Below are 15,276 nucleotides of genomic sequence, written 5' to 3'. Positions count from 1 at the left end.
CTAGCTTAGGTTTCCTTGTTTACACACTTTTGTTTCTGAATCTGATAGTTAATAGCTTGGATTTAGTTGCAGTTTCATTTTATACATAAATCTTATATGTTTAGTTCTGTTTTTGTTGCTGTCTAGTTCTGTTCGTGTAGCAAAACTGCTGAAATTCTGCTTCTTTCGTTTGTAACTGTGAATTCTGCTAGAGTAAATTGATAGCTGTTAAGTTAGTTAGTTTTTTATCTGCATTAGTGTCTATTGTATTTAGTTAAATGAAGAGTGAAGTTTTGTCAAATTTCTGCATCCAGTTCCAGTAAGAAGGTTTTGCTAATGTGGAAGATTAATCTAGTATCAATTTCTGGTAGCTTAGAATTAGAGTTCTAGTTTGCTTTGTGCACGTGTAGAATAAACAAGGTTTGAGTGTAGTAATTAGGTTGAATTCCATTTAGTGCAAGTAAGTGTTAAGTGTTTGAATTTTAGTACATGTAAGTAAATTCTACAGTAGGTAATGGTTTTTTTTTGTCAACAAGTTTAATTCTGTTTTCTGCTGCATTTTAACACCAAACCTCCATTTCATACTTAGAAAACCCAAAAAGAGTGTTCTTAATCTAAGACAAACACGTCTAGCGAGATCCTCGGAAAATTCGACTCGGGCCTTATACTAAAACATTTCCTTGTGTAGTTGTGGGTTTTTGATCATAATATTAATTTGGGAGTTTATTTGTGACATTTATTTAGAGAGCTTACCAAATTTTGGCGTCGTTGCCGGGGAACTACTTTTAAACTTTGTTAGAATTGTTTGTTTGTTTTGGATTGTGAATAATTTTCTCAGCTTTAGTTTGCTGATTTTTTTTTCTGATTTTATTGAATATCTACTGAATTTTGATTGTTTATTGGCTTGCATGACTAGGTCTTCCTTTGCAACACTGCTTGAACTTGACCCGGAGATTGAGAGAACCTTTTGGGCTTTAAGGAGACAAGCTAGGTCAGCAGCAACTTGTGAGAGCAGAATTTCAGAGATGGATAATCAGATAACAGAAGGGGATCGAACTATGAAAGAGCTTGCAGCACCAGATGTGGCTTATAAGTACTCATGCATCACTTATCCAGATTTGGCAGGAGATTTTGAACTCAGATCAGGACTTATTCATCTGCTTCCCAAATTTCAAGGCTTATCAGGAGAGGATCCCAACCGCCATCTACATGAATTCCATGTGGTTTGTTCTACCATGAAACCACAGGGGATTTCAGAAGAAGACATTAAGTTGAGGGCCTTTCCATTCTCTTTGTCAGGAGCAGCAAAGGACTGGTTATATTGCCTTCCAGCTGGATACATTACTAGTTGGATTGATATGAAGAAAGCATTTTTGGAGAAATTTTTCCCAGCTTCTAGGACTGCAACTATTAGGAAGAGCATTTGTGGTATTCAACAAGTAGTGGGAGAGACTCTTTATGATTATTGGGAGAGATTCAAGAAGCTGTGTTCGAGTTGTCCACAACATCAGATTAGTGATCAGCTTCTTGTTCAATATTTTTATGAGGGTCTACTTCCTATGGATAGGAGCATGATAGATGCAGCAGCTGGAGGAGCCTTGGTGAATAAGACTCCAAATCAAGCAAGAGAGCTAATTTCAAATATGGCAGAAAATTCACAGCAATTTGGGAGTAGAGCTCTTGGGACTAGAGTGGTTAATGAAACTCATTTGGTTTCAAATGAGCAACAAGAAATCAGAAACAATTTGCAAGAATTGACCTCTCTAGTGAAGCAAATGGCGTTGCAAAATTCGAGTCATGTTTCAAATTTTCCTTTATCAATGATGAAGTTGTGTGGAATTTGTTCAAGCCAAGATCATTCTTCGGATCATTGTCCTAATTTATATCAAGATGAATCTGTTGCAGCCATTTCAAGACCTCAATTTCAGCAACACAAGTATGATCCCAACTCTTCAACTTATAATCCGGGATGGAGGGATCATCCTAATTTGAGGTATGGGAACACATTTTATCAGCAGCCAACACAAAATCAGATTGGTCAGCCATCATTTCAGCATCAGCAGAATCAACATTATTTCCAGAACCATCCAGCAGTTCATTCTCAGCAAAATCAGCACTTTCAGCAGCCTCAATTTCAGCAAAATGTTAGCCAAAATCAACCATTTCAACCATTCTAGAATTTCCAGCATTCAAATGTTGCAATTCAGCCACATTTTCAGAATTCACAGAATCAACAGAATCATTTTCAGCAAATTCAGCAACCTGTGCAGAATTTCCAGCAGCCAAGTAATGCAAATCAGCACCAATCTCAGCTTGCACTTCCATCTTCTACAAGTCCTAGATCAATGCAACCTCAGCACAACTTTAGCAACTCGAAAATTGAAGATTTGATGCAGTAAATGATGCAACAGCAGCAACACCAGCAAAGAACTGATACAACGCTGCAAAACATTGAAAGACAGATTGGGCAACTTGCTAGTAACATTAATCAGATGCAAAATCAAGGATCTGGACAATTGCCTTCACAACCAACTCCAAATCCTAAAGGAAATGTAAGTGCATTAACTCTGCGAAGTGGTAAACAAATTTCAGATCCAAAACAGAATTGTCCGGTAGAAGCGCAGCAAAATTTTTCCAGACCATTTGCAGCTTCGAGTTCACAGAATTTCCAGGATTTTCCAGCAACTTCAGAGTAGCCAGATACTGCACAGAATGGGATTACTGGAGCTGATCAGCAACATTTCAATCAACCGGAAGCTTCAGATTCTGATCAAATTGATGGAGCAGATTTCGGCTTGGAATTTACTCCAACAGCAGTTTCAAATTCAGCTCAAAATTCAGCACATAATCTGGGAAATTCTGGACAGAATCTGGACAGAAATCTAAACCAGCAAGGAGTTGAGCATTCTATTCCATTACCTTTCCCTCAAAAAGTGTACAACCAAGAAAAGAAATGGAGGAAGAAAAGGCTAGGGAATATCAAGAATTGGTGAAATTATTCAGCAAGGTTGAAGTGAATGTGCCTTTGCTTACCATGATTAAGCAAATTCCAAAATATGCCAAATTCCTCAAGGATCTTTGTGTGCACAAAAAGAAATTAAAGGGGAATGAATTGATAAGTATGGGAAAGAATGTTTCAGCATTATTTCAGCCAGTTCCTCAGAAGTGTGAAGATCCAGGAGTTTTTACCGTGCCTTGTGTGATAGGAGATTGTATCTTTGAGGATGCGATGTTAGATCTTGGAGCTTCTATTAATGTGATGCCTAAATCAGTTTTTCAGTCATTAAGAATTGGACCTTTGCAGCCTACAGGTGTAGTGATTCAGTTGGCCAACCGTAGTCAAGCACACCCAGCAGGAGTGATTGAGGATGTATTGGTAAAAGTGAGGGAGTTAATTTTTCCTGCAGATTTTTACATCTTAGATATGGAGGGTGATGTGCTTGCAAACAGGGCTCCGCTTATTCTTGGGCGTCCATTCTTGAAGACTGCTAGAACGAAGATTGATGTGCATGCTGGAACTCTTTCTATGGAGATAGGAGACACAGTGGTTAGATTCAGCATTTTTGAGGCTATGAAGCATCCTAGAGAGGATCATTCTATACTTAGCGTGGATATCTCAGAGGAGCTGGATGGCATGGAGTTCTTGTCAGATATTGATTCAGACTTAGAGATTTCTGATTTTGGTACAGTGAATGAATTTGTTGCATTATTGGAAGATGTTTTAGATGTGGAATCTGATGTCAATTCAAGTGAATGCGTAGGGGATCGCTTGGGAGAAGCATTACCCCTAGGATCGCTCAGAGAGGAAGAGGTATGTGTAGGGGATTGCTCAGCAGCATTACCCCTAGGATCACCTATTATGGAGCAGACACAAGAGGAGTTGAAACCATTGCCCCAACATCTGAAATATGTATATTTGGGAGAAAATCAGCAGCTACCTGTCATCATAGCTCAGAATTTGGAACCAGATCAGGAGGAGAGATTATTAGAGATTCTGAGACAGCATAGGAAGGCCATTGGATGGACTTTGGCGGACATTCCTGGGATCAGTCCTTCCATTTGTATGCATAGGATCTATTTGGAGGAGGATGTGAAGCCAGTGAGACAGCCACAAAGACGACTGAACCCTTTGATCTTGGATGTGGTAAAGAAGGAGGTGACTAGACTCTTACAGGCAGGCATTATTTATTCGATTTCTGACAGCAAATGGGTCAGTCCCATCCACGTGGTTCCGAAGAAGTCAGGGGTGACAGTGGTAGCTAATGAAGAGAACGAGTTGGTTCCCACGAGAGTGAAGAATTCCTGGAGGGTATGTGTGGATTACAGGAAGCTGAACCAAGCAAGCAGGAAGGATCATTATCCACTACCTTTTATTGATCAGATGTTGGAGAGGCTGGCAGGTAAATCACATTATTGTTTTCTTGATGGGTATACTGGTTATTTTCAGATTTGCATCGACCCAGAGGACCAGGAGAAGACTACCTTCACCTGCCCTTTCGGTACATTCGCATATCGTAGGATGCCATTTGGATTGTGTAACGCTCCAGGTACTTTTCAGCGATGCATGGTGAGTATTTTTGGTGATTTATTAGAGCATTGCATGGAAGTATTCATGGATGATTTTTTCTGTTTATGGCTCTTCTTTTGATGCATGTTTGGAAAACTTGTCTCGAGTTTTGAGTAGATGTATCGACACGGATTTGGTTTTAAATTTTGAAAAGTGTCACTTTATGGTAGAGCATGGCATTGTTTTAGGTCATATAGTCTCTAGGAAAGGCATTGAAGTAGATCCTGCTAAAGTTAGCGCTATATCTTCTTTATCTTACCCCGCATGCGTGCGGGAGGTGCGAGCTTTTCTTGGTCATGCAGGATTCTACAGGAGATTTATTAGGGACTTCAGTAAGATTGCTCTGCCATTGTCTCAGCTACTTCAGAAGGATGTTTTGTTTGTTTTCGATCAGAGGTGCAGAGAGGCTTTTGATAGATTGAAGGAGGCTCTTACTTCAGCACCTATCATCAGACCCCCAGACTGGTCCTTACCTTTTGAGTTGATGTGTGACGCTTCAGATTATGCAGTGGGAGCTGTACTGGCACAGAGAGTGGATGGAGCACCCCATGTTATTTGCTATGCTTCCAAGACTTTGGACTCAGCTCAAGCAAACTACACAACAACAGAAAAAGAGCTTCTTTCTATTATTTTTGCTTTAGATAAGTTCAGATCATATCTTCTTTGTTCTCATGTGATTATTTTTTCTGATCATGTAGTTTTGAAGTATCTCCTCAAGAAGCCTGATGCAAAGCCTAGATTAATCAGATGGATGCTTCTGCTTCAAGAATTCGACGTAGAAATACGTGATAGGAGTGGGAAGGAGAACTTGGTTGCAGATCACTTGAGCAGGATTGAAGGAGATTTGGACCATTCGGCCATTGATGATGATTTCAGAGATGAGCAGCTTCTACAGCTGCAGGGTGAGTCTCCATGGTATGCAGATCTAGTGAACTTCTTAGTTGCACATGTTTATCCCAAACAATTTTCGAAAGCTCAAAGAGATAAATTAAAAAGTGATTCAAAATTCTATGTTTGGGATGATCCTTATTTGTGGAAGTTTTGTAGTGATCAGATCATTAGGAGATGCATACCTGACTCTGAGTTTCAATCTGTACTTACTTTTTGTCATTCTTTTGAGTGTGGAGGACATTTTGGACCACAAAGAACTGCTAGGAAAATATTAGAATGTGGTTTGTATTGGCCTACCCTTTTTCGTGATGCTCATGCTTTTTATCGATCATGTGATAGGTGTCAACGAACTGGGAACATAGGACTTAGAAATGAAATGCCTCAACAATTCATATTATTTTGTGAGATTTTTGATGTTTGGGGTATTGACTTTATGGGTCCATTTCCTGCTTCTTTTGGTTTTGTTTACATTTTATTGGCAGTTGATTATGTTTCCAAATGGGTGGAGGTCATTCCCACTCGGACTGATGACTCTTCTGTTGTTGTTAGTTTTGTCAGGTCTCACATATTTTGCAGGTTTGGAGTACCCAGGGCGATCATTAGTGATCAAGGGTCTCATTTTTGTAACAGACACATGAAGGCTTTGCTACATAAGTATGGGGTTACACACAAAGTTTCTACATCCTATCACCCTCAAACGAATGGGCAAGCAGAAGTGTCTAACAGGGAGGTGAAATCAATTCTTGAAAAGACTGTGAGACCGGATAGGAAAGATTGGAGCAAAAGACTTGAAGATGCACTTTGGGCATATAGGACAGCTTTCAAAACCCCTATTGGAATGTCCCCTTACAGGATTGTGTATGGAAAAGCATGTCATTTGCCTGTGGAGATTGAACATAGGGCGTATTGGGCGGTTAAAGCATGCAACCTTGATAGTGACACGGTTGGAGAAGAAAGAAAGTTGCAACTGCAAGAACTTGAAGAGATTAGATTGGAAGCCTTTGAGAACTCACGGATTTATAAAGAAAAGACCAAGAGATTTCATGACAAACAAATTGAGGTGAAAGATTTCCAAATTGGTGACAAAGTACTTCTATATCGATCTCGTCTCAAATTGATTAAAGGTAAGTTGAGATCTAGATGGGAAGAACCTTATTGTGTTACTAATGTATTCTTTTATGGAGTGGTTGAGATCCAGGATATGTCTACTGGCCGGGTTTTTAAAGTGAATGGACAAAGGCTTAAAAGGTTTCATGAAGAAGTGAAGGGCTTGGTGGTGGAGGAAATGGAACATGTTGATGCTATCTACCCAAGTTAGAGGGGAGTTTTACTTTATCTTTTGTTTCCTTGCAAATGAATAAATTTTAGATTTTAGTAGTTTTTCTTATATGTTAGGACAAGTTTCGGTTTCATTAGAATTTTCTTGCATCAATAAATTTTGAGTTACATTAGTAGTTTTTTATTTTTGCATAGTTATAGTTTAGAAATTTAGGTTTTATGATAATTACCATTTCTTTGAGTTTGTTAGTCTTTGTTTTAGGAATAAATGGTACTTCCTTCTTTTGACATTTCTTTGTATCATTTTAAGGGATTTGAAAAGGAATGTTAAATTTGGCTATCAAGTTTAAAGACTCTATAACATGATTGAATTCTAGAATTGCATGAGGTTGATACTAGTGATGGATTCTTGATTGATGAAATGGTATGATAATTTCTATTTACCTAGTGAGGTTTGAGCCTATTTTAAGTGATGCACTTGTAGCTTATTTCACTCTAGAACTTGCTTCAAATCTGATTTTTACCTCTAGAGCAGTATTGAGTCATGTTTCATGAAATTTACTCCATTATTACATTGCCCTCACCTATTTTTGCTATTCTTCTTGTCATAAATCATCATATCTTTGATTTTTTTCTCATGTCTTATTTCTTTGGATGTGGATACCTTGAATGTTATGTGATGATTTTATTTTGGCCGGGACGGACAAATGAGTAAGTGTGGGGGAGGTGTTTAGTTTGAAATTGGTGTTCTTTTGTGCTGAAATGTTGTATCAGTTTTAGTATCAAAATCAGAATGCAAGATTCAAAGTGAAGGAAGTTTAGTTGGAATTTGAGAAGATGTTGAAACAAATGGTATTCAATATTTTTTATGGCATCTACAAACACAAGGAATGGTGGCTTCAGAATTTATTCTGGACACAAAAGAATGCCAGAACAATTCATCAATGGAGCACTCTTGAATGGACACAAATTTGGCAGCAAGTGAACTTAAACAGTGAGGAAAATGCCAGAAACAGAATTCAGAAAAAAAAAACAACAACAAACGTGTGCAACTCTGAATTATCAGACTTTGAAAACCTTAGGAACTCTTAAGATTTCAGCAGCAATTGTTGTTTAAATCCTGATAGCACTCTCAACCGGCTGGAAGAATTCTGGTAGCAGTAACTTGCTGGAATTTTGAATGTTCAGTAACTTTTAAGTGATGTTATTGGCTGAAATATGATGTAAATCAAGCTATGGTTTAATTTAGTGATTGTGAAGTTTTATGGAGATAATTGTTGAAGCTTGAATTGAGTAAGCAGTAACATCAGTTGAAGATGTCAAGTGTGTAAAGCTGAAATTCAGAATTTGATGAGATGCAGAAATGACAGCTCTGAAAAGAATTGGAAAGATGTGCAGATAGGAATGAATGTAGTATCAAGATTTCAGCAATGATATCAAGGGAAAGTGAAGCTCAGATGAAGTGCTGAAACACGAAGTAACAAATGGGACTTTAGCATCAACAGCTTCTACAAAGATTTAATTCAATCACTGGAATTTGGAAATGGCAAGACATTTGATAGTACTTGAAAGGCTGAATTTTGGTGAATGTGAAGAGTAAAAGAAGACAATGTTTGCTCTCAAGTTGGGAAGTGAAACTTAATTTAGTATCAAGAACAATTGAAAATCAAAAGGGAAGGGTGCTGGAATGATAGAAATGCATAGGGTGCAGAATTCAGAAGGTGCAGAATTGCAGGAAAAATGGCAGTTTTGTGCCAATTTGGAATGAGAATTGTGATGAGCCAGGGCTGCTGGAAAATGGAAGGTCTTTGGATATGCATTGTAAAAGGTTTGTAGAGACAAGAGGAAGGAGTATTGAAATTTTTTTTGTGGCTGAACATGTTAGATTGATACAAAGTCTAGCATTGAAGGAAATCTGAAGCTAGCAGTGCGGAATGAAGTTTAAGGGGCTAATGACCATAGAAAAATCTGAAACCTAGCTGCCACTTTGTATTGATAATTGGTTATCCTTCTTCTCCAGAGTTTACAAGATTTAAGACAAGGAATTGGATACCAAAATAGGGAAGATAAAGTTGTAAACTGAAGAAGATGGAACCAAAACTGCAGCTTGATATTTTGGACTGTTAATGCAGTGAGAAAAAGTAAATCCAAGCTGAAATTTTTTTTGCCATTGGAGAACAAGAGGTGGAGTCTTGAATTCGTACCATTGTTGAAGAGGATGCTTAGAGAAAAGAAGTGAATATCTGAAAAAGAAACTTAATTCTGATTTAAATGCAGAAAAGTTTTGTGACACAGGTAATGTGCTGATTTGTGCCAAACTTTTGGTTATTCAAGCCTGAAATGAATGGAGTTAAGTCATCTTGATCTATTATTAAATAAGCTAACTACCAAGGCTTATCAGTTAGGAAATTTTGGCTGAAATGTCATTGAATCCAAATCTGAAAATTCAAGGACAGATTCATATACAGGAAATGAATGGAGTTGTAGGAACAGAATTTTAGTTGTTAAGTTCAGTTTCTGAAAATTGAGGATACAATCTGCACTGGAAATGGAGCAAAGTAAAAGGAAGAGTGCAGATTGGTGTGCTTGCAAAAATCAAATCAGTAACAAGAAGCAATGGGATGAGGAAATGCAGAATTTGGTGCTTGGCCGAAATTGAACATCACATAGCATTCTAGTTCCATGTCTTCCACTTCAATGTGAAATTTATTTTCTTCCTTACTTGATCAGAATTAATTCTTCCATTTACATCCTAATTTGCTCTTCCTTCCAATGATTGTGAATTTTCATGATTTTGCATCTTAATATCTGTGATGGAGGTTGAATTAGATGAAAAGCAAGCTTATGGTAGTGGATTTGCTATGAGTAGCTGGAGTGCCCTCTACCTTTGCAAGATTTGAGATTAATAGAGAGCCACCTCAAATTACCTTGGGAGAATTAGAAATGTTATCATTTTCATTTTATTCATGATGGATGAAACTTACTAAGTATCGAACCAAGGTGAAAATAGAGGTCGTGAATGTGTGAGTCTATGAAACTTGATACTTACTTGTAACTTCCTTTTACTTTCTTTTAGATATGATCAAGAATAGTTAGGAGAAGGAGGTACCATCTTAGTTGATATTTTAGTGGGCTCACTTGCACGAGGCGTGCAAGAATAAGTGTGGGGGATTTGATAAGCTATGAATTGACACATTAATTTTGGGCTAATATTTGGTGTTCTTTATATATTTGCACATGTTTAATTCCAATTTTGATCATGTTTCCCCAAACAAGGTTTTTATGAGCTTTATGATATTTTTCCATCTTATGCATGATTTATTTCTCATTATGTGAATTTGGTCTTGTAGGGCACTAATGGGTTCATGATTCAAGTGGAGGCATGGTTCACTTAACCAAATGAAGCCCAAAACCCTAACTGACCCCAAATTGAGCTTGGATTCAAGTCAAACCCCAGCTGGACCAAACCCTAGGTATAAAAGGGAATTTTTGGCACGGTGAACAGTGAGCTCGCGCTACTGTTCATCGTGCCAGTTTCTTGACGGCGCGGTCGCGGCTCCCTTCCTTCTTCCAGATCTTCGAGCAAGCTTGTCTTCATCGGTGTGGAGTTCCTCAGCCTCCGACGACCAGATTCCATCCATCCTACTTCATCGGCGAAGCGTTTTGGCGAGCGGAGCACTGTAGCTGCGAGCTGCGAGCTGTGATTTTCAGCTCAGACTAGCGGCGTTCTTCTGGTTTGAGCCTCCATTTCTTCACGGGATTATCGGCGGTGGTCCTCCGGTAATTCTGAACCCTTGTCCGACAGCACTTCAACGTTCTTTGCTCCTTTCGTTCAGCTCGCGACTTCAGCTGCAGAACACGCAGCAGCGTGCAGCAGAGAGCCATTCCAGGAACTTACCTAGCTGAAATTTGTGAGCTAATACAAGGAAATCTGAGTCATCTTGAAGCTTGAGGACACCAGATCGACTTCTGTTGGAGTGTTCTCTGCAGATCTTTGTGTGACGGCAAAGAGAAGACAAATTGATTTCAGATTTGAGTTGTAGGGATGTTAGATCTTCTTTGCAGTTTGTTACTAGCTTAGGTTTCATTGTTACACACTTTTGATTCTGAATCTTATAGTTTATAGCTTGGATTTAGTTGTAGTTTCATTTTCTACCTGAATCTGATATGCTTAGTTCTGTTTTGTTGCTGACTAGTTCTGTTCGTGTAGCAAAACTGCTGAAATTCTGTTTCTTGCGTTTGTGACTGTGAATTCTGCTACAGTTAATTGATAGCTGTTAAGTTAGTGAGTTTATTATTTGCACTACTGTTTACTGTATTTAGTTAAACGAAGAGTGAAGTTTTGTCAACTTTCTGCATCCAGTCCCAGTAGGAAGGTTTAGCTGAGGTGGAAATTTAGTCTGGTGTCAAATTCTGGTAGCTAAGAATTAGAGTTCTAGTTTTCTTTGTGCACGTGTAGAATAAACAAGGTTTGAGTGTAGTAATTAGGTTGAATTCCATTTAGTGCAAGTAAGTGTTAAGTGTTTGAATTTTAGTACGTGTAAGTAAATTCTACAGTAGGTAATGGTTTTTTTTTGTCAACAAGTTTAATTCTGTTTTCTGCTGCATTTTAACACCAAACCTCCATTTCATACTTAGAAAACCCAAAAAGAGTGTTCTTAATCTAAGACAAACACGTCTAGCGAGATCCTCGAAAAATTTGACTCGGGCCTTATACTAAAACATTTCCTTGTGTAGTTGTGGGTTTTCGATCATAATATTAATTTGGGAGTTTATTTGTGACATCTATTTAGAGAGCTTACCAATGGCCCAGCAGAGGTGGAAGGATCTGCGAAAAACGCCTCTGCTAAGAAGTCGGGCCACTCCTCTCCCTCGCCAGGTGCGTCCTCGGCCTCTGGAGCGATAGGAGCAGTGACTGGCGGCGGCCGGCCCTTCCATGCCAGAAACCCCTCGGCGGTGACCTCTATACCGGCTAGTTGAAGACTACGCTGCGCTAACTCATTCTATATGGTAAGTGGGATGAGTGTCCCTACGGCCGTGTCTATCCTAGAGGTGGAGAAAATCTGGGTCAGGATATGACAGTAGGGCATATAGACCACTCCAGACGTGACTGTACTAGATGCATGAATGATGTTATGGAACATGTGCAGTGCAATGTCTATATCTAGGCGCTGACTAAGAGCGTACAAAAAGAATGAGTGAGATGATCACATCTTCGAGACGTCTCGAGATGTGATGGGCAAAATGCATGCTATCAGGACTCTGTACATAATATAGTCCTGAACCCTAAGAAGAGTCGATCTGAACTCAGTCAGTCCAAGAGGTCTCTCCTCCCTAAAAAAATGCATATAGATGTCGTCTAAGGTGATATGGGAACAGGGATCACCGAATGGTAGATCCCTAATTGAATAGCATAGGAAGGTGCATGTGGACTCCCTAAGCTCTAAACTCGTACGAATCAGGGAGGGGGTATGTTGGATGTCAGTTCCACCAACTCTGGTGGAATATATAGTATCATCAACCTTTTCAAGGTTGTGATAGAACTGGACACACAAATCTTGGTTTACTGTGTTGTTGCAGTAAACCAGTTTCCCTAGGTGATAGTAATCTATCATCTGGATAGCAGGGTGACAGAACTAGGAGAAAAATGTCCTACCTACATATCTAGGTTTAATGGACTCAAAGGTAAACCTAGCAAAATCTATCCTATGCTGCTCCGAGGGGAATCTAGGGTCCGTAGAAGGGGCCCTAGCCGGTGTAGGATCAACAATGCAGCGTTTCCTACTTTTGACAATATATATAAAAAGATGCAGAATAACTACAAATAAGGACAATAGGGAGGTTTTGAGATATACCTAGGAGGCATTGTAGGGGTATGAAGGAGAGTGGATGGTTTGAAGGCGCCTTAAGGGAAGAAATCGCACGTTTTGGAGAGGGAATCACGGAGAGAAACGAATCGAGAACGAATAGAAAAGGTTCTGTTCGTTTCTGAAATCTCGGGTTGGAGGCGCCTTATACGGTGCTTAAGGCGCCTCCAGGGGGCAGTTAGAGGCGCCTCGGAGACCATCCGAGGTGCCTTTGGTTAAAGCGGTGGGAAATTTCCCCCTGTGATTAAGGGCGCCTCCCTCGTGTGGGAGGCGCCTCCGCTGTGCGCCTACGTGTCACAAATTTTTTTATATTTGTTTTAAAGGTTAGGTTAATTAAAAAAAGAAAAAGAAAAACTAAGTTAATTAAGTTTCAAAAAATATTAGGTTCATAAAATTTTTGAAAAATATTTTAAGTTGATTAAATTTTTGAAAAATATTTTAAGTTAATTAAATTTTTGAAAAATATTTTAAGTTGATTAATTTCAAGTTGATTAAATTTTCGAAAAATATTTTAAGTTGATTAAATTTTTGAAAAATATTCTAAGTTAATTAAATTTTGAAAAATATTTTAAGTTAATTAAATTTTGAAAAATATTTGAATTCAATTAAATTTTGAAAAATATTTAAGTTAATTAAATTTTGAAAAATATTTTAAGTTAATTAAATTTTGAAAAATATTTTAAGTTAATTAAATTTTTTGAAAAATATTTTAAGTCAATTAAATTTTGAAAAATATTTTAAGTCAATTAAATTTTGAAAAATATTTTAAGTTAATTAAATTTTTTGAAAAATATTTTAAGTCAATTAAATTTTGAAAAATATTTTAAGTCAATTAAATTTTGAAAAATATTTTAAGTTGATTAAATTTTTTGAAAAATATTTCAAGTTAATTAAATTTTGAAAAATATTTTAAGTCAAATAAATTTTTGAAAAATATTTTAAGTTAATTAAATTTTGAAAAAATATTTTAAGTTGATTAAATTTTTTGAAAAATATTTTAAATTGATTAAATTTTTTGAGAAATATTTTAAATTGAAAAAATATTTTAAGTCAATTAAATTTGAAAAAATTTAAGTTAATTAAATTTTGAAAAATATTTAAGGTAATTAAATTTAAAAAATACTTAAGTTAATTAAATTTTGAAAAATATTTTAAGTTAATTAAATTTTGAAAAATATTTTAAGTTAATTAAATTTTGAAAAAAATTAAGTTAATTAAATTTGAAAAATATTTAAGGTAATTACTTTGAAAAATGTTTAAGTTAATTAACTTGAAAAATGTTTAATTTAATTTTAATTTAATTGTGAATTTTGAATTTTAATTCGAATTAATTTAATTTTAATTACGAATTTTAATTTTGAATTTCGAACTGAATTTTGAATTTTGAATTTTAATTACAAATTTTAATTTCGAATTAATTTAATTTCTATTCCTTAGTCATCTCTCCCGATCTAAATTTTCAATTAGGGAATCCTATAATTTTGTGAGATGAATTAGGTTCAATTTTAGGGTTTGGTTTAACTTTGTTTTAGATTCAGGTTTAGCTTTGGGTTCAACAAGTAGGCATTCTTTGGATAAACTTCTGGGCTATGGTGAGTCACAAGGACATCATTAAAGTAATCATACTTTCGAGGTTTTCCAAATAGTTCTACCCATTGAACTTAGTACAAAACCTTGGTCTAACTGGTTGGGATCCATAAAGGGTAGGTTCGGTCAGTTCCACTTAGCCAAATGCACTAGGTCAAAGCCATATCTTCCTAGACATGCGATGACTAAGCTTCCCCAACGTACTATCATCCAATACTTCACCAGTACCGTGAGTCAAGTTAAACCTAGCCCAGTTTAATCTAACCTTAATTACCCTGCCGGGTAGTCTACTCTTGGTTACCCTTGTCGGGTGGATTAAGTTTGGAGGTGCCAGCTATTCTGGAGCCTTCCTTTAGATTTTTTTTTAAGATCTTGTAAGAATTTAATTTCATAAATTTGAATTTGGATTAATTTACTTCAATTTAATTTATATTTTAATTTAGTTTGAATTTTAATTTAATTTGATTTAATTTAAGTTAATTCAATTTAATTTAAATTTTAATTTAATTTGAATTTAAATTTAATTTGATTTAATTTGAATTTAATTTGATTTTATGTTTATTGTTCTTCTTCTAGCTCCCCCTGGATCATAACATCGATATGGTCTATCGAACTAATGTATTTAATCCTTAGGAACCCAATATTGACAAAATCCAACTTAATTAACCAGGTTGGACTTGGGTACCCATGCTTGGACTGATTTACTATTTTGTCTATTTACTAAGGACAGGTAAGATCTATATTTTCTTTTAGTTTATAACCTAGCCCAGTTTTGTTGTAAACAACTCTTTGTGTCCCAAGAATCAGGTCAAGCTTCTTGGAGCCTAAAGAGAACCGTTCTAACATATTTTTTAAATCATTGACCTGAGTTTTCAGATTGAAATTTTCTTCCTCAAGTTTTTGAACTTGAGTTGAATTTTCAATTTGAACTGGGTCAGGCAAGGTTTTGAAGTTAGTCACTTCTTGAAGGACTGCTACTTCCTTTAGAAGTGACTTGACTTTAAGGTTTGCTTTAGCTAATTTGCGTAATAAGTAATTAACTAAATTGTTTAACCAAGGAATACTTACAGCGATGTCAGACCCTTCGGAAACGGATACGAATCCATG

At 36.7% G+C, this 15,276-nt stretch overlaps 1 protein-coding gene across 1 annotated transcript; it reads left to right on the top strand.

Moving 5' to 3' along the window:
• The first annotated feature begins 887 nt into the window (after nucleotides 1-887).
• On the top strand, nucleotides 888-2,378 carry LOC122019320. Its single transcript, XM_042576799.1, has 2 exons — nucleotides 888-2,123; nucleotides 2,187-2,378. The coding sequence occupies exons 1-2, from the start codon at nucleotides 888-890 to the stop codon at nucleotides 2,376-2,378; spliced, it is 1,428 nt and encodes a 475-aa protein (XP_042432733.1).
• The last annotated feature ends 12,898 nt before the right edge of the window (nucleotides 2,379-15,276 follow it).

This window comes from Zingiber officinale, chromosome 9A (assembly GCF_018446385.1).
Source record: "Zingiber officinale cultivar Zhangliang chromosome 9A, Zo_v1.1, whole genome shotgun sequence".
In the NCBI taxonomy this organism is placed as follows: Eukaryota; Viridiplantae; Streptophyta; class Magnoliopsida; order Zingiberales; family Zingiberaceae; genus Zingiber; species Zingiber officinale.
This window is presented reverse-complemented; position numbering and strand designations above follow the sequence as displayed.

Bases quoted from the DNA above. Each gene is read 5' to 3' on its own strand.
- LOC122019320 (XM_042576799.1), top strand. From the start codon at position 888: ATGACTAGGTCTTCCTTTGCAACACTGCTTGAACTTGACCCGGAGATT. The intron at 2,124-2,186 runs GTTAGCCAAAAT...GTTGCAATTCAG, and splicing joins AGCCTCAATTTCAGCAAAAT to CCACATTTTCAGAATTCACA.